The 22,749-nt window shown below is 47.9% G+C and overlaps 1 protein-coding gene across 7 annotated transcripts in view; it reads left to right on the forward strand.

Moving 5' to 3' along the window:
* LOC141172043 (guanylate-binding protein 3-like) overlaps positions 1-22,749 on the forward strand; it is a 369,874-nt gene that overhangs the window by 243,738 nt on the left and 103,387 nt on the right. For 6 of the 7 annotated variants that reach the window (XM_073655827.1, XM_073655828.1, XM_073655831.1 and 3 more), the window contains one exon: positions 4,669-4,755. The exons of the other annotated variant lie outside the window; for it this stretch is intronic. In XM_073655827.1, the coding sequence (XP_073511928.1) occupies positions 4,669-4,755 (87 nt within the window). The remainder of the gene's footprint in view (positions 1-4,668; positions 4,756-22,749) is intronic. 7 annotated transcript variants of the gene reach the window in all.

Raw genomic sequence — 22,749 nt, forward strand, 5'->3', positions numbered from 1 at the left:
GCTCAATGGTATAGCTCCCCACAGGCGGAGCTAGGCCTCAGGGCAGCGTACAGAGAGGGGGATGCAGGACAGGTGAGACCCAGCCGGGTCAGAGCAAGAACGGGGACGGACACGGTATGTCACTTCAGTACCTTTTACTGGTGGTAATTCAGGCACATCCCGGAGCACTGTAGGGTGAAGGGTGCATATCAGGATCCTCCCCAATGAGCGGGTGTAGGGCCTCCTGTTTCTTGCTTCTGCGTAGTAAGTTTCTGACCTGCCTAAAGCTAGGCCTAACTTTATCTCTGTCCTGCACCGGCTGAAGTTGTGGTAGGGCCTTCTCTTGGAGTGCACGATCCCAGTTTACGGGGCCTATGTGTCTCCTGGCTCTGTTACGTGTTAGCTCTCTAGTGAACCTGGGACCTGTAGTTCTCCAGGGATTCCGGTTATGCCTTGCTGGGTCGTACAGATCCCGGTAAGCTCGGACACGGTGTCCAGTATATGTTTTGGGGTGAGCTGGGTAAGCTCCTCTGCCCCCACTGCTACTCACTTTCCACTCGCCTTCGGCCACGCTCGGGCCCTCACTAGGCTACTCACACTAACGGCAGCTTGCCGCGCTTCACCGATCTTATGGCGCTGGCACACCTTAAGCTCACTATTCTGAGCTACAACTGAGTCTAGACTGGGCTTACTTCTGCAGACAGACCTCTGCAAGAACCGAACTGAGAACTCTGTCCCTCTCTGACTGTGAGCAGGAACTCTGTTCTGGCTAGACTAAACTGCCTAGCTCCATCTTCCCTATTTATATCCCTAAAGGGCTCCCTCTGCTGGTCTGAGGTGGAAGGTGGAGATGTGTGAATGTTTATGGGTGCCTCTTGTGGAGGATTCCATCAATGCACTCTTCTAGGATCTGTGGTACCAAACGCAGCTGGGCGCCACATTAACACAGCGGGAGGCCGCATGGCGCCCCCACCCAGAGACAGCAGGAGGCCGCACGGCGCCATCTATACTCAGCAGGAGGCCGCACGCTGTCACGCATGCAGTCACGCATGCAGTCACACACACACACAAACATATACAGACATATACATACACGCATAAACCTGGAGGTTCGGGGCCCCGGGCGGTAGCCCAGATTGCCTTCATTATAATCCGCCTATGACCGTAAGTAAGGTGCAGATGTTACGGTGGATTGAGAAACATGTAGTGTGCTTGGTGAAAGAAACACAGCAGGCATATCTGCTTCAGTTACAGCTGACAGGCTCTCACTCAGCCTGACTGGAGCTGGTAGAGAACCGAAGGTTCTGCGGTGGGAGACCTGCGTGACAATACTTGGCATGGTAACAGAGGAGGAAGAAGCAGCTAATGCGGTTGATGGGGCAGTTGATGGTTGTTGAGGTCCGCTGGTCAGAGCAGTGAGATTCCCAGTATAATGCATGTTGTTTGCGCATGTGAACATTCATGCATGTAGTAGTCAAATTATTACAGTTTTTCCCTCTACTGAGATTTTTATCGCAAAGTTTACAAATAATGTGAGTTGGCTCATCCTTTGCGGTGACAAAAAAGGCCCAGGCTAGGCAACCCTTGCCGCCCCTGCGATCTGCAGACCCGTGACCGCTGATGGCCACAGACACAGTTGTGGCTAAGGATGCAGTGCTCCTCATGCTTGCATCACTCCGTGACGGTGCCGTAGGGTGAAAAGTAACCTCCTTGTCTTCCTCCTCCACCTCCTCAGATGAGCTACTTGGCTGCGTGACTCTGGGTTCACACCATGTAGGATCTTCAACCTCGTTATCATCCAATGTGTTATCCCATTCCTCGCCCTCATAGTGACCCTTCTCCTCTTGTTGCCCTGACAGCAAAGTACAGTCCGCATGAGCCTCAGGTATCTGAGTCTCATCAGGATCACCTCCCTCCCCGGTGGTTAACGTCTAGTGACAAGAGTCAGGAACCTACTTTGTTCTGCCCCGAATCCAATCGAAAAAATTTTGGCCATCGGTGCAGATTCTTTCCTCCTCTTGCCTCTGTGACTGTTTGGAGTACACTTCTGATGCTCATGGTATAGAATGGGTGAACAGTTCTACAGAGTCGCCCATCTGTGATTTGCTACAGTCAGTTGGGCACTTGGACAGTTGTGACATGGGGAGAAGCAAGGGTAATTGGGGTGTCACCCCTGTAGACTGTACTGTGTGTGATGTTGAGGTGGAGGAAGAAGAGGAGAGGACACTTGAAGCAGCACTTGCTATCCACTGGAGTACCTGCTCTTTCTGGCCCTTATCAACAAGTCATATGACTGTGCGGCTGCCAAAGAAAGGGAGTGGAGTAGCCCGTCTAGTAACAGAAGTTGTCAGTTGTCGGATAGGACATGATGGTGTTGGTTCACTACTGCTTTAACTAACATTACCATATAACCCACGTACACCTTGAACACCAAGCCTATTTCCCCCTTCCACGACGACCTCTCTTTTTCCCACTCATGTTGCTAAGATACAGTGGTAAAAGCACGCAATTAGCAAAACAAAATTAGATTTTTTCCTCTGCAACAGCTCTGCACACACCTGAATTTCAGCGGCACTAAATGACAAGGTAAGATATGGCTTGCTGTCTAACAGCAAGAAAGTATTTTCTTTGCGTGGATGAGGCCTATATAACATAGGAGATATTCTCCAAACTATTTCAAACTGAGATGTCCCTGCTGTATAATGTTAGGAACCAAACAAAGTATTTTTTTTAGTGTGGATGAGGTCTGTATAACGTACAAGATGTTCTCCAAACAATTTCAAATTCAGATCTAGCCTGCTGTATCACATTAGGAACAGCAAAATATATAGTTTTTTTTACTCTGCATAAGCTCTGAATACAACTGAATTTCACCAACACTAAAGGACTAGGTGGCTTATAGCAGAGTTTAACAGATTTGCGACAGGAAAAAATATTCTTTGGACTCTGCCTAGTTACAGAAAAAAAACTTTTGTTTTTACTCTGAAAACAGCCGAACTTCAACACCACTAAAATAGTAGGTGGCTTTTAGGAGAGTATATCATGTTTGCAACACAAAACAATCTTTGGTGGACTGTGGCTAGTAACAGAAAAAATATATTTTTTTACTCTGAAAACAGCTGAAGTTCACTGCCACTAACGTAGTAGCTGACTTATAGCAGAATGTATCACGGTTGCCACAGAAAAAAATATTTTTTGGACTCTGCCTAGCAAGACAGAAAATCTATTTTTTTTACTCTGAAAACAGCTGAACTTTAACGCCACTAAAATAGTAGGTGGCTTTTAGCAGATTGTATCACGTTTGCGACACAACAAAATCTTTGGTGAACTCTGTCTAGTAAGAGAAAAAAATCTTTTTTTTTACTGTGCATACAGCTGAATTTCACCCACCAAAAATGACAAAGTGGGCTGCTATAACTTGCACTATCACATTAGCAAATGAAAAAAAAAAACGTTTTTTGTGCTCTGCATTGAGAAGCTCTGCAGAGTCTGCATACAGCTCAATTTCAACCCACAAAATCAAAAGGTGGGCTACAAGGGCTTGCTTGGTTTATCACATTAGCACGTGAAAAAATAGATTTAAGGCATGGAGCACAATACAACCAGTGCACAACACACTTCTATGGCATGGGCCCTGCTACTTCTGTCAGAATCTCAGTAATTGCACAAGAAAAAAAAATGTGCTGCAACATCGATTTGACAGGAACACAGCACAGGACTTATCTACACCATCGTACTTCCACACAAGCGCCCATCTATCTAGCTAATATCTCTCAGTACACGGGCGCACACTCAGCAGCGTCTGTCTCCAGCAGTAGCATGGATAAAATGGCGCTGAAGGAACATGGGCACTTTTTATATAGGGAGGACATGTGATTTCAGCAGCCAATTGCAGAAGCCCTTGTGTCTGGACAGTGTGGATGCTTCCTGCACTTACAGTTAAAGTTACAGCCTACAGGAAAAGAAAAAGAAAAAGATTACAAGCGCACCGCTGATCTGTTCTGAGCTTTCCCCAGCTCCTCCACTCATCTACCACATCCCCCCGCTCATCATAAACAGGCACTATGCTAGCAAAACTGTTCAAAACGCTGTAGTTGCCCACTGCCCAGCAATCACGTTCCTGCATTTATTCGCCAAACGTTGCAGATTTTTCCCGAATTTAAGAAAATTTGCTCGCCTTTCCGATCACCAATCCGAATGTGCCATATTCATGTCGAATTAAAGTTGTAAGATTAGATTTTGAACTAATTCGCTCATCGCTAGTCATAAGCAAAGGAAAATAAACAGCCTTCAGTTCAGGAAAACAACAGTTGTTTAGGCAAAGTCTTTTGAGAGCCAGTCTTGGCCACACCGGCTGGAAACCATCCAGTACACTGGCTCAGTTTGCAGATACCACACAGGAGAACCTCTTCCTCCTCACACAGAGACCATGTGTCAAACAACAGACTCAGTTTTACCTTGTTAACCACACCCAGAGGTGAGGTATGTGGGTAGCCAGACCCGCCCATCTCTCTGATTACTCGTAAAACCTGGGCCCACATGCACCAAACAATCCTCTTAGTGCTTATGTGCACTAGAGCAACATTCCAGGATTACATCATGGAGGACAACCATCTCTGTGATACATACCTCCCATCAACTATGTGTCCTTTAGCTACCTTACACTTTCCATATTTCTATCCCTACTAGATCAGAACGAGTCACCCCGACGCCCATTTCACCTGTATCACGGGCTCCACACAAGTTCTTGATGCAGAATCCAAATCTGTCCCAGAGGTAAGAGATAATGCTAAGACATCCTATGATTCTATTCACACTAAATAAACAATGTATAATATTAATTATTGGGTGTAAGGTTCCTGGAAGACGACAACTCGGCTCATCCAATATCCTGATCATATGGATTGCTGAAGTCTCATACACCGTAAATTCACATTAGTGTTCACCACCATAATTATCACTTACATCAATAAGAAGGAAAAGAAAGAAAAATAGAAAATGAGAATAAAATATAACTTTTATTAATAAATAGTAAAATATATAATTATTAAAATGGATTTTGTCTACAGCCTGACAGAAGTTATCCAGGTAAAGCTGCTTGAGCTCTTAGTTTTATCTCTGATAATTACTGCAGCCAATGTCGCTCTGACTTACTGGAGGCAAATTTCTCACCAATAATGGTAGAAATGAATATTATAATAATAACAGACGCAATCCGCTTAAATATAGAAATATTGGTTGTCAATCTATTAGAGGGAAATTCACAGTGTTATATTTACACATGGAAATGAATATTCACTGTAAACAGGAATATGAATAATCATTAAAGCGCAAAAATGATATCTTATATGCAAGAAAATGATTAAAGTGCGGCACTCAGTGAAAAGACAATCTGGCAATATATACAGTCCTGCTCATCGTTATTGACACCATGATGTTTAAGTACATAATGTGGAATATCTACTGAAAAAAATTAATCAAGTGAAACAGTTTTTTTGTATAGAGACTCGTATTAAATAGAAAAGAGCAAATGATAAACAACAATATAAAATGAAAAACAATGGGAGGGAAAAATAGAAAAACCTAAAGCTTTCTATGCGCTGGTATTGTCACCCTTTACATTAATTTAGTATGGAAACACATTTTGACTCACCTGTGGTAAATCGCAAAAGAGATTTACCTGTGATTAATTGTCGGTGCCAATGTGACATGAATTAGCCAATGAATGATGACTTCAGTGTTTTAAAAAAGCCACATAGTAGACCCTGTTCCTTTGTCACAAAAGTGAAGACAAAGGAGCTGTCTGAGGACATCAGAACTGCTATTATTAGCAAACACAAGACTACCAAAGGGTATAATACCATTTCCAAAGACCTCGGTAACCCAGTTTCAACAGTACGCAATGTTATTAAGAAGTTTGACAAGCATGGAACTTTCAAGAACCTCCCTGGACATGGGAGAAAGAGGAAAATTGACAAGAGATGTCTTCGAAGGTTGGTGCGAATTGTGGAAAAAACACCACGTCAAACATCCAAAGACCTGAAGACCAACCTGGAACAGTGTGGGGTCAGGGTTTCAACAAGTACCATATGCCGCACACTAAACCAAGCAGAGCTTTATGGTTGAAGGCCAAGGAAGAAACCATTGCTGAAGTAAAGACATAAAACGACTGATCTTTGCCAAAGAGTACCTTGACAAACCACAATCTTTTTAGGAAAACTTTCTGTGGACAGATGAAACAATACAATGCAATTTGGCAATGTAAATCAAAAGTTTGTTTACAGGCAGCGCAATGAAGCGTATAAGAAAAAGAACACCCTACCAACAGTTAAGCATGTGGGGTTGCTTTGTTGTGTCTGGTACTGGAGGCTTTGACTGTATCACCGGAAACATGAAATCAAGAGAATTATCGAGAGATTTTAGAGTGAAATGTCCTACCCAGTTTAAGAAACCTTGGTTTGAGTCGAAGATCATGGGTCTTCCAGCAAGACAATGACCCAAAGCACACATTCAAAAGTATATAGGAATGGTTGAAAAAAAATATGGACTGTTTTAAAATGGCCGCAATGAGTCCTGACCTCAATCCCATTGAAAATCTTTGGGGTGAGCTGAAATCTGCCATTGGGAAAAAGAACCCTGCAGACATTCAAGAGCTGGAACAAACTGCAAAGGAAGAGTGGGAGAAAATTCCAGCTGAGAAGTGCAAGATGCTTATAGATGGCTACAAGAAACGATTGGAGGCTGTCATCAATGTCAAAGGGTGTGCAAATAAAGTATTAATTAGGGGCGCCTTTATTGCTGCACATGCTATAACTTTGGTACATTTTCATTTATTTCTGAAGATATTGTACAGTTTATGGAAAAAATGAAGGGGTGCTAATTAGAGATGAGCTATGTTCGACTCGAACTGTTCGTCAATCTCAAATTCGAGCTGTTTTGGGCGGTGTTCGAGTCGTTCAACGAACTCGAACGATTTGCAAAAAATTCGGCTGTTCGAGGTTATGTTCGATAACTGTTCGTGCACCAAAAGCGTAACTGGATTTTTTCACAGTAATACTGTTAATTAATGTTAATAGACAGTTTCAGTGTAGAGTGGGCGGGGGAGGGGCAGGGGATGGATCTCTGCAGAAATAATGAAGATCTCCATTTTTTTTTCTTTCCCGCATTTACAGCGGGGCGGTGCAGTCTGTCAGCCTATCAGCAGCGCACACACGGAGCGAAGTGCTTTTTTTTCACACAAGCAAGGGCATGTGTCATTGGCAGTGTATGTCACATGTCCTTGCCCTATAAGACCCAGCCATTTTCCCCGTCGCCACCATTTTCTCACTGCTGCAGCTGAGTGTTAGACGGCACCGCTGCTATTGTGGGCACTATACAGTATAACTGTGTGAATTGCGAGCGAATTTCCAGTTACATAGAGAGATAGGTTTAGGGAGTAGGGACTAGTTCTAATTGCAGCCCTTTTGAGGGCTAGGTTACAGCAGTTCATAGCACTTTTTGCCAGGCAGGTCTGTGCCAGTGCTGTGCAAGTGTTTTTCACAGCATTTGGCGAAATGTAGCTTAGCCAATCCTTTTGGGCCTGTAGCAGTGTCTGTTAGTCATTGGAGTAGCCTATCTGTGTTGCAAGCTACACCACCTGTGTATCTAATACCAATTTTTTACTGCATCTAAGCCAGCCAATCCTTTTGGGCCTGTAGCAGTGTCTGGTAGTCAGTGGAGTAGCCCATCTGAAGCAAGCTACACCACCTGTGTATCTAATAACAATTTTTTACTGCATCTAACCCAGTAAATCCATTTGGGCATAGTAGCAGTGTCTCGTAGTCAGCGGAGTAGCCCACCTGTGAAGGAAGCTACACCACCTGTGTATCTAATTCTTATTTTTTACTGCATCTAACCCAGGAAATCTTTTTGGGCCTAGTAGCAGTGTCTGGTAGTCAGTGGAGTAGCCCATCTGAAGCAAGCTACTCCACCAGTGGCGTCCCGTCCATAGCGGCAGACCACGCGACTGCTATGGGGCCCGAGGGTTCAGGGGGCCCGGCATCGGCTGCCCTGCCCATAGACACGCCCCTCTACATCACTATGCTGCGTGCACAATCACCAGAGAGGAGCTGAGCAGCCTCAGCGTGGTGATCATTGGAGCCTGGCTAATGGAGACAGAGGGAGCCGACTTGGATGCAGGGGTGAGACTCAGGTGACTGACTCAGCATGTTTAACAGCACAGCACTGTGCACTCTGTGTGAAATCAGTCTGTGCCCTGTGTGCGGTCTGTTGGATGTGCGGGTGTTAAGGCAGGGGGAGGGGAGGGGTCATAAACAGAATTGTGAAAGAGTCAGGAAGCCTCCTTCACATGGGTTACTGTCTGTGTCCTGTGTCCATCACCACAGGGCCAGAGGTGGAGCTCCTGAACCTGGGACCAGAGGGGATTATAGCTGAACATGACACCTGTGTCAATGGAAGCTCATTAGTAAATTGTATAAATTACTACTTTACACACATTTATCTGCACTGCAGGTCATGGTCTCTTAGGGGAGGATTAAAGAGGTTGTCCACTACTTTTTGATTGAAGACCCATTTTTAGCCAGTGCTTCTATTGTCACAGGTGTCATCTTCTGGTCCCTAGGATAGATCATCATTGTCTGATAGGTCGGGAGCCGGCACCTGTCCCTCGCCAATCAGCTATTATTGGTGCCGACCAGAAGTACTCACTTGTGGAGCTGGCTGTCTTCTGATAGTCGCCGAAGCTTGGTTCTACACAAGTGGATGTATAGTACACTGCAGCTGCCGCTATGAGAAGATGGCCAGCTCCACAAGTAAGTACTTCTGGGCGGCACCGATAGCAGCTGATCGGCGAGGGTGCCGGGTGTCGGACCCCGACCGATTAGAGATTGATGACCTATCCTAGGGATAGGTCATGAATCAAAAAGTAGTGGACAACTTCTTTAACTGAAGGAGGAATGGACAGGCTGAAGAGTGCACAGCAGAGCAAAACACAAGGCTTTCAGAAACCGTAAATCTAACACCCAGACCATCACTCACCATTAGTCTATTTGCTGCATCTAGCTTAAAAGGGTTGTCCAGGTTTGAGATGAAAGTCTGCAATCACTTTATATGACTGCAGACTTCTGAATCCTCACAGCGCACACATAGCACACTGCCAGAATTCTCTGATTCCTGCGGCGAGAGTGGGCGGTCATGCGACCACAAATAAGCGGTTTGCATGCTTCCAGTCACATTCTGACTAGAAGTGCTTGGTCTCGATCAATACAAGTGAACTGAGTGAGGCCGAGCATGTCTAATCAGCACGTGATCACATATATGCAAATCACATACTTGTAGCCAAGTGACCAGCTGGTCTTGCCACTGGCATCAGAGAATCCTGACAGCGTATGATGTGAGGATTCAGATGTCTGCAGTCGTATAGAGAGATTGCCGACTTTCATCCCAAACTTGGACAACCCCTCTTTCTGTGTATGTGTGTGTGTGTGTGTGTATATATGTGTGTGTGTGCGTGTGGCCACATAATAAACAAACAAAACAATACAGTCTCCTCTGTAAGTGCAGAGATGCACAAAATGAAGGTACTTGGTGCATAAATTGGCCAATTCATGGGAGCCTATCAACAACGATAAGGTATGCAATTCTTTCATGGGGCCTAACCAAATTGAAAGGGCAGGTAGGATCCACCACTAATTAAAAACAGCCTTTCACACTTCAGATTTTTCCACATACAAGGAAAATGGACCAATTATTATGATTAGACTTTGATCAGAGTGTGGTCCAAGTGTCATCCGTTTTTATTATAAGTGGAAAAATAAAAAAAAACATTCGTGTGTCATCAGGATCACAGTTTCTGGCGCCTGGGAATCAGTGTACAGTTAGCGCTGTTGCCAAATGCCGGGTGCTGAAGGCATCTGTCATCATTGTCCCCTGCTTGCGCTGCGATCAACACCAGCAGTGTACAATGTTGAGAGTTGTATTCTGCTCCCGCTGTATCCAGCAAATGTAAAAATAAGAATACAATAAAAAACACCTGTCCGACATACTGTTCCATGTTGTAATCCACCTGACAGACAATTCTGCATCAGTGTGTGCGGGGGCTTGAAGCGACTGCAAACGCTGAGGAGCAGAGGAGAATGACTCACTCCAGTGAGTGGGCCCCTGATCTGCGTGGAGCTCACTGAGTAACAGTACACCACTCACTGAGCTCAGCACAGGGCTGGGGTCCGCTCGCTGGACTGAGTCATTCTCCTCTGCTCCTCAGCATTTGCGAGCGACACACTGTAGTCACGCAGGTACACACGGACACGGATGTCTCCAGTACTTTTTTTTCCAGTACCGGAAATATCTGGACGCGTGAAAGAGGACTTAGGCTGATGAAAGGAAATCAGTATACTATTGGGGATGGTGACTGCCTCCAAATCTGACTGACCCCCTCCCATCACCCTTAGACCTCATTCACACATCAGTATTTTTGATCAGTATTTCATCAGTATTACTATGCCAAATCCAGGAGTGTCTCCAAAACACAGAACAGGTAGCAATCTTCGAATTATAGTTTTTGTCTATAAGCTTCACTCCAATTTTTCGCTAACAAACACTGATTCAAAACACTGACGTGTGAATGAGGCCTTAAGCTGTTTTTAATTAGTTCTGGATCCTATCTGCCCTTTATATTTGTAGCTTTTAGACTGGGAGAGGTATGTCTGAAAATTATTAGGTTATGGTCCCATGAAAGAAAGATACGGATTGTCACGGCTGGTGGGCTCTCTTGTATTGGCCAATTTATGCACTAAGCACCTTCATTTTATAAGTATATTCTATATAGCAGTAATGAAGTTGAAATGTCATATATTCAGTGTTTGCCCATCTCAACACTTACAGAGGCTGCTGTATTCTTCTATATAAACCATACATTCTTGGCAGGCTAACACAGTGGCGTGGGAGAGAGATGAGCTTTGCACAATCTTCACAGGTTACAAAGCCATAAAACTAGCCCAGTTTCTGATCAGGGTATTTCGTCCACGATGTTGATATTTGGAAAAAGGTCTTTATGAGTGAAATTCTATATCATCCATATATCATTTCACGATTGTAGTAACATGGACTTCACTATACATATGTATATGCCGTATTTTTCGGACTATAAGACGCACCGGACCATAAGATGCACCTAGGTTTTAAAGGAGGAAAATAGGAAAAAAAAATTAAGCAAAAAATGTGATCATGATGCCCTGTTATGGGGGAGGGGGTCTGCTGCTGACACTGGTATTGGGGTAATGTCCCCCAATTCTGTTAATATCCTCTATCCTAGTATGTATGGCCCCTCCTTCCTGGTATAAATGGCCCCCATCCCATCCTGGTATACCTGGCCCTCATCCCCATCCTGGTATGCATGGTACCCCTTGATCCCCCATCCTGGTATGCATGGCACCCCTTGATCCCCCATCCTGGTATGCATGGCACCCCTTTATCCCCCATCCTGGTATGCATGGCACCCCTTGAACCCCCATCCTGGTATGCATGGCACCCTCTGAGCCCCCATCCTGGTATGCACGGCACCGCTTGAGCCCCCATCCTGGTATGCACAACACCCCTTAAGCCCCCATCCTGGTATGCATGGCACCCTCTGAGCCCCCATCCTGGTATGCATGGTACCCTCTGAGCCCTCATCCTGGTATGCATGGCACCCTCTGAGCCCCCATCCTGGTATGCATGGCACCCTCTGAGCCCCCATCACGCTGCCTACAAAATAATAAATAAACAATCATACTCACCTCCTCTCTCCGCCAGCGCTGTCCTGCTCTGCTGCCGACACTCTCACTGTGTGAGCCACGCATGGCAGGGTGCACATGGCGTCCCTGCCATGCGCCCTCACACAGTGTGAGACGCTGTGCTGGAATAGTCACTGCTCCCCACGCCGGGACTCTGTGCGCGGGGAGCAGTGACCATTCAGTCTGTTCAATAGCTGGCACACTGTACCGCAGTGCGGCTCCTGCTGCCACTCTGCGGTCAGTGTGTCCGCTATTAAAGACCATGGATATTCACTACAACCCATGGGAGTGGGTTGTAGAAAATATTCATGAGCTTTAATAGCGGGCACACAGACCGCAGAGCGCAGCAGGAGCCGCGCTGCGGTACAGTGTGCCGGCAATTAAGAAAAATGAATATTCATTGCTCTCCACGCCCATGGGCGTGGGGAGCAGGGAATATTCATTTTCTTTAGTAGCGGGCACAGTGTAAGCTGCAGCAGGCGGCTGCTGCCTCCTGTGCCAAGCTGATCCCCCGCTGTCGCTCCTCCACACCCACCACCACACACAGCCATGTATATAGTATTCGGACTATAAGACGCACCCCCCACTTTCCTCCAAAATTTTGGAGGAAAAAAGTGCGTCTTATAGTCCGAAAAATACCGTACATAAAAATGTCACTGTGCAAAATAGCTCTTACTATAGTACCAGTGGCATACCACTAATAGCAGCAGACCTCATGACCACTTTGAGCCTTGAGTTGAGGAGACCCAGTGCTAAAAGGTACTGCTGTACCATTAGGCCGTGAGTCTGTGTCTCAGCGCAGCAGGCATAATGACGTAGCTATATTGCGTCTGCTGTGCATAGCCACAGTTCACACGATGCATAGAGCAGCTCATTGGGGAAACAGGGCTAGGTAATACGTTTTTATATTTTACGTTTTTATATAGGGGTTTGTGGGTCCTTATACTGTGATGGGGAATACTGAAAGGGGGTCATCATATTATGTGGGGGGCTTGTGGGGACCATCATATTGTGGCTGGGACTACTGTAGGGGCCAATTTTAATGTATGTGGGGGATCTGTGCTGACTATCATAATGTGGGTACCTTCATCATGTTATATGGGGTTCTGTGGAGGGCCTGTGGGGCCATCATGCTGTGTGGGCAATTATACAATGTGGGTCTGTGGAGATCATCATATTTTGCGAGGACCATCATACTGTGTGAGGAGGAGGTTGCTGGGGGGGTTGCTGTGGGGGTTTGTGAGGGCCATCATACTTTGGTGGTGTGTGTGGGCCATCAAACTGTGTGGGTGGTTGTGGGGACATCATACTTTTCTGGGAGGACTATGAGTCATCATACTGTGCATGTAGGGGAATTTACTGTAGGGGCTATCATGCAGTGTGTTGGATGCATTTTTGGGGGTATTTAAATCTATACGTCGATAAAAGGGGTATGAACACAACAGGGCTTCAGTATGGGCACATTTACTATGTATATGCTTCAAGACATGTCCATTTCCCTGTCTTCAAAAGTTGAGAAATATGCCCTTTTGTGACTGCGCCTATCTACTGTGATTCCACTTCCTTTGCAGAATTTTTTTTATAGGGGGGGCCCAATTTGGACTTTTGCTATGGGGCCCCATGATTTCTATGTACGCCCCTGTACACCACCTGTGTATCTAATAACAATTTTTTACTGCATCTAACCCAGTAAATCCTTTTGGGCATAGTAGCAGTGTCTCGTAGTCAGCGGAGTAGCCCACTTGTGAAGAAAGCTACACCGCCTGTGTATCTAATTCTAATTTTTTACTGCATCTAACCCAGGAAATCTTTTTGGGCCTAGTAGAAGTGTCTGGTAGTCAGTGGAGTAGCCCATCTGATGCAAGCTACACCACCTGTGTATCTAATAACAATTTTTTACTGCATCTAACCCAGTAAATCCTTTTGGGCATAGTAGCAGTGTCTCGTAGTCAGCGGAGTAGCCCACCTGTGAAGGAAGCTACACCACCTGTGTATCTAATTCTAATTTTTTACTGCATCTAACCCAGGAAATCTTTTTGGGCCTAGTAGCAGTGTCTGGTAGTCAGCGGAGTAGCCCACCTGTGAAGGAAGCTACACAGCCTGTGTATCTAATTCTAATTTTTTACTGCATCTAACCCAGAAAATCCTTTTGGGCCTAGTAGCAGTGTTTGGTAGTCAGTGGAGTAGCCCCTCTGAAGCAAGCTACACCACCTGTGTATCTAATAACAATTTTTTACTGCATCTAACCCAGTAAATCCTTTTGGGCATAGTAGCAGTGTCTCGTAGTTATTGGAGTAGCCCAGCTGTGAAGCAAGCTACGCCGCCTGTGTATCTAATAAAATTGTTTTACTGCATCTGACCCAGCCAATCCTTTTGGGCTAGTACCACAATTTGGCCACTCAGCTCTGCTCGGTTTCCATCCATCGTTTTTTGTGCAAACAAAAACAGAGTTGACAATTAGTTAACCACCAAAATGAGTGGCAAAAGGCCTGGTGCTGGTGGAAAGGGGAATAGGCGTGTTGGAAAGGTAAAAAAAGGTTGTGTCTGTCGGGTAGGTGGTAAAGCAACAGTAACATCTGCAGAAGAAAGACCATCTTCCAGCCAAATTAAGATGTCTACTTCTTTTCGTGGACAATGTGATATGATCCCTTTCTTACGGACACACCAATCGCTACAAATTCCAGATGAGGCATAAAAACAGCAGGTGCTTCAACGGATATCAAGTGCTCCTTCAAGTGGGCTCTCCTCCACCTCAACTTGAACATCACAAATACTCCAGTCCTCAGAGGTGTCACCCCAATCGCACTTGCTTCCTCACAGCTCCAAAGTCTCCAGCTGCCCGTCTGAGTATGGGGTAGCACAGATGGTTGAGTCTGCTGAGCTGTTTACTCATACTATTGCCTGGGCTTTTGTGAATCCAGACGAGGAAATGATCTGCACTGATGCTCAGAATGTTTATGAGTCGAATCCAGACCCAGATAAAGAAGGTTCTGAGCATAATGTAGACCCTCGTTCCCAAACTGTAACTCCTGTTGGTGGAGACGATGAGGAAGACGATGATGAGACTCAGATACCTGATTGGAGCGACAACTTGACTTTTCGGTCAGGGCAGGAAGACTTTGGCTCTGAGGACGACGGGTGTGAGAACACACAGGGTGATGATGACGAGGTTGGAGATCCCACTTACTGTCAACCCACAGTCAGCCAGTTGATGAGGTCAGCAGAGGAGGTGGAGGAGGATGCTAGTGACGACGAGGTTAGGTTGTGCCTTCCTGGACAGAGACGGAGTACTGGAAGCACATCAACAACTGCATCCTCAACCACAACTCTGCCTCTGACCACAAGTCGTGGTGGCTCTTCAGGTCGCATGGGCTCTAAGCCTTGCATAGCCTGGGCATTTTTTGAGATCGCAAAGGATGACCCAACTCTTGTTATCTGTAACATTTGTCACCAAAAGCTAAGTAGAGGCCAAAAAATCCATAGTTTGAGTACTTCATGCATGAACCGTCACATGGATATGAAGCATAAGTTGCAGTGGGAAGCTCACTGTGCTACAATGTGGCCTCGCGGGCCGGGCCAACCACCGTCTGCCCCATCTTGCGCATCCGTGGCCTCTTCATCCTCTGTGACTGGGGGGACAGCAGTCACACATGTTTTTGGATGCAGACCTGCCACCTCTTTACCCGCAACAGCCAGTGTGATTGGCAGGTCGTCAGTTCATTTGGAAGTGGTAACACCAGCTGGTGTTGAGCGCTGTCCGACATCGATAGCACCACCTTTGGATCAAGGCAACCTAACATGTCCGCCTGCATCTTCCTCACAGACCGGCAGTTTGCCGGGGACACCCTACTCAACCCCGTCTAAGCACAACAGCCAGCCCTCAGTCCCTCAGATGTGGACAAGTAAAAGACCATTTCCTCCTAGTCATGACAAAGCTAAGAGGTTGAATTTAACCATCTGCAAGCTGTTGGCTACAGAAATGCTGCCTTTCCACCTGGTGGACACAGAGGATTTTTGAGACCTTATGTCCGTCGCAGTGCCCCAGTACCAGATGCCCAGTCGCCACTACTTCTCAAAGAAAGCTGTGCCTGCCCTACACCAGCATGTCGCACACAACATCACCGCTTCCTTGAGAAACTCTGTGTGTGACAGGGTGCATTTCACAACAGACACTTGGACGAGTAGGCATGGACAGGGGCGTTACATGTTGCGGACTGGGCACTGGGTAACTATGGTGACAGCAGGAGAAGGGGCTGCTGTCCAAGTCTTGCCATCCCCACGAGTTGTGCGTCAATCCTCTTTATCTAGAAGTTCCTTCACTGCTTCTGCCTCCTCAACCTCCTCTCGGTCTTCCACCTGCACCCAAAGCCTGTCTGGTAATGCCACCCACGTTCTAACCCGCGCAGAAGGAATCCTGCACACCTCCTTACTATGCTGGCAGCAGGGCTCAACGGCATCAGGCGGTGTTTACTTTGAAATGTCTGGGAAATGTGAGTCACACAGCTGAGGAGTTGTGGTCAGCTCTGGAGACCGAGTTTCATGAATGGTTGTCTCCACTGAACCTGCAGCCAGGGAAGGCCGTGTGCGACAATGCTGCAAACCGGGGTGCAGCCCTTCGCCGGGGCAATGTCACACACATGCCTTTTATGGCTCACGTGTTAAACCTGGTTGTCCAGCAATTTTTAGCCCACTATCCCAGACTAGATGGTCTTCTGCAGAGGGCACGGTCGCTGTGTGCTCACTTCCGCCGTTCGCATCCCGCAGCTCAAAGACTTACACCTCTACAGAAGTCGTTGGGCCTGCCAGTTCACCGGCTGAAATGCGATGTGCCGACATGATGGAATTCAACTCTGCACATGTTGCAGCGACTGTGGCATCACCGACGAGCCCTGGTGCAATACGTTATGATGTATAGCCTGGGCCAACGAGATCCAGAGGTGGGGCAAATCACGCTGGAGGAGTGGTCTCAGATCAGGGACCTATGCACCCTTCTGCACAATTTTGAAATGGCGACGAAGATGTTTAGTGCATGACTATTCCGGTCATTTACATGCTGGAGTACACTTTAAACAGTATTCGGAGTCACGTGGTGGGACAAGAGGAGGGGGAGGAAGTACAGGAGGAGTCGTATGCGGAAGGGATAACATCTCCAAGGTCCAGACGGTCGGCAGCACCAAGGTGGCAGGCATGGGAGGGTGGGGAGAGGGATTAATGAGGGCGCATGGTAGCAGCCAAACTGTTGAGGAAGGTGCAGGAGCCGAGGGAGAAGTAGAGGACGAACTGGCGATGGGCATGGAAGACTCATTAGATGAGGGAGACCTTGATCACATTTCTGTTGTGCTAGGTTGGGGTGAGAGGGCAGAGGAAGGAAGCATGATTGTTACCTCGCCACCAACACAACAAGGACTTGGTCCTCCTGGATGCGCAAGACACATAAGTGCCTTCTTGCTGCACTACCTGCAACATGACCCTCGGATTGTCAGAATTCAAAGTAATCCCGACTACTGGATTGCCACACTCTTAGATCCCCGGTACAAAAGTAAATTTGCTGAAATAATTCCTGCCATAGAAAGGGATTCAGGCATGCAGGAGTATCAGTAGAGGCTGTTACAGAATCTTACATCTGCTTTTCCACAAAACACCAGTGGTGCACGTAGTGAATCTCACAGTTCTAACTTGCCAACCGTGGGACTGTCGAGTCTTCATCACTCAAACCGTAACAGTAACACTGTATCTGCTGGTAACAGCAATTATGTGGAATCGTTTCACCAATTTTTTAGACCATCCTTTGCAAGACCACAGGAGACAAGAAGTCTGACACATAGTCAGAGGATGGTACAGGAGTATCTCCAAGTGAACATCAAAGCCATGACTGTGTCACTGGACCTTTGCTCATTTTGGGCTTCCAATCTGGAAAAATGGCCTGAGCTCGCCACTCACGCCTTGGAGATCTTGTCGTGCCCCGCAGCCAGCGTTCTCTCTGAACGTGTGTTCAGCACTGCTGGTGGTGTGCTGACAGATAAGCACACGCGGCTGTCCACTGAGAATGTAGACAGACTCACGTTCATAAAGATGAACAAATCATGGATTCGCAATGACTTTTCTACCCCTGTGTCATCCTGGGGAGACTAAAAGCTTGAGGATTTGGTAAAATCACCTCACCAACCGTTTTAAGCAACTCTGGGGCAATTGATGCCACTTAAGTGGTGTCTGTGCCACAATTTTTGGAAAAAATGGAGACTCTTTTTGGAGTCCCCTTGCTGTGTTTTACATGACATTGGCATCGTCAATTCCAGGTGGGTTGGGTCGCCCCCCCCCCCCCTTTTAACCGTAAGAAACTACATATGACGAGCCCCCTGGGCCGTGTGTGGGGGAATACTCGGAGCCGGGTCTCTGTGTAATGTCAGGGGTTGTAGTCTCTGTGGCGGCGACCCGGTCCCGTGGCTCAGGGTGGTCAAACCAGTGGCGGATCTGTTTACTTGGTTTTTAATGTTGAAATGTCCGACTACGCCACCTGTGGATTGCGGTCACTGAGAACCGCCGCTGCGGGGCAGACCGCTGAGGCTGATGTTGTGTGCGCAGCAGAGGGTAGTATAACTCTCCACGGGAGGAGTATAGCCTCAGGGCAGCGTGTGTAGATGGTGAGGTTTGTGGTGCATGGGCGCAACAGAAATGACTCAGAGTCCGTGCAGTGCAGTTCAGGGTCTTTACTGTTGGTAATGAAAAAGGCCCTGCCGGGAGTACTGGCTGACATTAGAGGCCTGGTCAGTCTGTGAGCGAACAAGAGTCCCCCTGGCCAGGTGGAGGTGTAGGCCTTCCCATCTGACTGCACTCTTCCTGGCTACCTTGCTGTAGTCGTGTAGTAGCCCACATCCCTGAGTGTACCGTGTGGTGCTCACCTGTATGGCTGGTGACTTGGGGCCTTTGGTACCTTCCGCTCCTCGATGGCGGTGCTGGTCCCTTGCGTGTGACTGAGCCTCCAGGCTTTCTATGGCCAGAGGACCTGAAATCCCCTGCCAGGTGGTTTCTGCTGCTGGATGTGGATATCCTCACAGCCTCGGACTCCGGTGTCCGGTTCTCTGCGTCTTCTGCCAGGATGAGCTCTGCTAGCTCCAATCCCTGGCCTTCAGCTCCTGTCTCCTACAGAGCTCCTTGCTGCTCCTCTGTCCCTTCCTCTGGAACTACTCTACTCTCCTAACCCTGCCCCAGATCCAGTTTATAAAGGGCAGGTTCCTCCCCTCCCTGGACTGGGGCAGGAGGCGTTGCATGCAACAGTGCTCCTGACCAGGAAAACCCATGCTCGCTCTCAGACATGGTATTTCTACCACTGTGGCAACCAGACCCCTGGGGTGCCACATTCCCCCCTGGTAAATTTTAGTACTCCGGGACTAAACACATTTTATGAAAACATACATAACAGGGTATAAGCAATAACACATCAACATATGTACAAAAGAGTTCAGTCTTTATAGGTCACGGCGCTTCCGTAACCAGGTGTCCATGTCACCAAAGATGTATTTTGAGGGACCCGTCCCAAACCCTCCACATAGGCCCTGGGGTGGCTACAGGGCATCGATGATCCGGCGTTGGACCACTTCTTCAGCCACCTCCACAGGTTTTTGTTCTGTGGTCTGGCACTTAACAGGTGCAACTATTTACAAGGTACAGTTCGGGTTATTCATTGTCCATAACCTGTCAGTCCATGAACCCTGTCGGGTAACTTGAGAAATATAATTATTATTCATGCAACAAACATAAAACATTTCAACATTTGCAATATACAGGTATATATCTTTTTTTTTTAGATTCTCCAGCGAGCGGGCTTCTGACCTCTAGTACTCCTGGTGGACCTACGTAACACACTATCTGGTGGTGTTCTTTCTGGGTCCCCTGTTTCCACCCCTTGTGTAGTGGGCTCGCTAGTGTCTGCTCTACAGGTGTTTGGAGATGTTACGGGTAGATTGGGCAGCTTTCTGCGTACTCTTTGGCTTACCACGGGCACGGCAGGCTCACTACTAGCAGAGGGTTGATTCTCCTGGGCTGCTGGTATGGAATCTTCTGCCTCCGGGGCCGGTTGCTCTCCCAACACTACTTGCTCTTCTGTAGGCCCTTGAGGGGCTGGCTGGAGAAAGGTAAGGACGGGTACCACAATAGCGTTGTTAATTTGTTTCCAGGACCGGGGAAATTCTCCAAGTACTGTGCTGACCATTTCTTCCCTTTCCTCTGCGGGTTGAGGGCTATCTTGGTCTTCATCAGTGCTTTGCAGCTGCTCGGGACACTTCCTCAGGTGGTCTCTGGAGACAGTGGCTGTGGTCTCTCCTCCATCCTTACTGATAACGCATACTTTCGGATTTTCATGGCTTGAGGGCAGTACTGTGTACGGTTCTTTCTCCCACTGGTCATCCAACTTATGGAGCCACCTCTTCCTCTTCAAGACCTGCACTCCAGGTGCCAGGGGAGCAGCGGGAGCATGCTGGTTGTAAGTCCTCTTTTGCCTTTCTCTTGCTTGTGACAGACTTCTCTCAACACTCCCCTGCACTTTCCGGTACTGCTGCTGCCGTTCTGTATCCCAGTCTGCCTCTGGCGAGGTGTCCTCGGGTGTCAGGACTCCCATATCCAGGTCAATAGGCAGCTTACCAGGTCTTGCTCTCATTAGGTAAGCTGGGGTGCAGTTGGTGGAATTTACTGGGATGTGGTTATACAAGTCCACCAGATCAGGCAGTTTTTCAGGCCACAGACTCCATTCTTTCCGGGAGAAACGTTTTCAGCAAGTTTCTCACCACCTGGTTCATCTTCTCGCACAATCCATTGGTTTGGGGGTGATAGGGCGTTGTCCTTATCTTCTTGCAGCCATACAGTTTGCAGAACTCCTGGAAGACCTCCGCTTCGAAGGCTGGACCTTGGTCAGTCAGCACTTGCTCCGGATACTCGTGTGGACAGCTGATGTGTTGCTGGAAGGCTCTAGCTGCTGTCTGAGCCGTTAAGTCCTTGACAGGGACCACCACCAGGAACCGGGAGTAGTGGTCTACGATGGTGAGGGCGTAGACGTACCCGGACCTACTTGGAGCCAGCTTCACATGGTCCAGGGCTACCAGTTCTAGAGGCTGCTTGGTGATGATGGGCTGCAGGGGAGTCTTCTGGCTGGCACGGTCCTTTCTTCTCAGGTTCCACGGGCCGCAGTCTCGGCACCATCTCTCAATGGCCCCTCTCATGCCTACCCAGAAGAACCGCTCACTCAACAGGAACTCCAACTTCTTCCATCCAAAGTGCCCTGCTCCGTCGTGGTATGCCTCCAAGACCATAGCCGCGTCTCCTCTCGGGACCACTACCTGCCAGGTCAGCTCATGTGTCCGGGAGTTGAGAATTCTCCGGCACAGCTTTCCCTTGTAGAGAAACAGTTTACTCTTCTCCTTCCACAGCTGTTTGGTCTCTTCTGGAGCGTCTGGGTCAAGGCGGGCATCAGCCTGTATCAGCATCTCTTTTACCAGGCGGACTGCTGGGTCACTGTCTTGCGTCTCCGCCCAGCTGTAGTGGGGTAAGGGGTTGAACGTGACAAAGTGCTTGTCCCTTACACAGTGGGAACACTGGGTAATCCCATGACGGTGGAACGCAGGGAGTTCAATCTCTTCCAGTTCTTTTGGATCTTCCCCTCCGTCCGGCAAGTTTGGCATCCTGGACAGGGCGTCTGCTTTGGCATTTGTGCGTCCCGCCCGGTATTTGATGGTAAACTCATAGTTGGACAGCCGGGCCATCCATCTTTGCTCCAGGGCACCAAGTCTTGCAGTGTCCAGGTGTGTCAGCGGGTTGTTGTCCGTGTACACAGTGAACTTGGCAGAGGCAAGGTAATGTTTGAAACTTTCCGTCACTGCCCACATCACTGCTAGGAACTCTAGCTTGAAGGAGCTATAATTCTCAGGGTTTCTCTCTGTGGGCCGTAGTTTTCGGCTGGCATAAGCGATTACCCGTTCTCTGCCCTGTTGGATCTGGGACAGCACCGCCCCTAGCCCGATGTTGCTCACGTCCGTGTGGAGAATAAAAGGCTGGCCGTAATCAGGGTAAGCCAGGATCTCATCCCCCGTGAGGGCCATCTTCAGCTGGCGGAAAGACTCCTCTTCCAGCTTGTCCCACCTGAAGGGCGGCTTCTAATTCGTGGTCTTTGACTGACCTAACAGGAGGTCTTGCATAGGGGCTGCCATTTTGGTGAACCCAGAGATGAATCTTCGGTAGTAGCCTACCAACCCGAGGAACTGCAGCACTTCCTTTATGCTGGAGGGTCTTGGCCAGTCCTTAATCACTGTGATCTTATCAGGGTCTGGAGCTACTCCGTCAGCACTCACCACGTGTCCCAGGTACTGTACCTTTGGTTTCAGTAGATGACACTTGGAGGGTTTCACCTTTAGGCCGTAACCTGCCAGGGCGTCAAACACCTCTGCCAGGTGTTTCAGATGGTCCTCATATGTTTTGGAATACGTGATGACATCGTCCAGGTATAGCAGGACCGTCTTGAAATTCCTGTGCCCCAGACAGCACTCCATCAACCGCTGGAAGGTTCCTGGTGCGTTGCAGAGTCCGAACGGCATACAATTGAATTCGCTGAGACCCATCGGGGTGGTGAACGCGGTCTTCTCCTTGTCTGCCTCTGCTACAGGAACCTGCCAGTACCCGCTAGTAAGATCCAAAGTGGAGAAGAAGTTAGCAGACTTTAATGCAGCTAAACATTCCTCTATCCTTGGTAACGGGTACGCATCTTTGTGTGTGATACGGTTGACCTTTCTGTAATCTACACACATTCTCATGGTGCCATCTTTCTTTTTCACAAGAACTAGTGGAGCTGCCCAGGGGCTACAGCTGTCCCTGATTACCCCAGCCTCCTTCATTTCTCGCAACATTCCCTTGGCATTCTGATAGTGTGCAGGGGGTACAGGTCGGTATCTTTCCTTTATGGGTGGATGGTCTCCTGTGGGGATGTGGTGTTCTACCCCCTTTACTTGCCCAAAGT

This window comes from Phyllobates terribilis, unplaced genomic scaffold (genome assembly GCF_046119375.1).
Source record: "Phyllobates terribilis strain yellow unplaced genomic scaffold, ASM4611937v1 Scaffold_12__6_contigs__length_324123572, whole genome shotgun sequence".
In the NCBI taxonomy this organism is placed as follows: Eukaryota; Metazoa; Chordata; class Amphibia; order Anura; family Dendrobatidae; genus Phyllobates; species Phyllobates terribilis.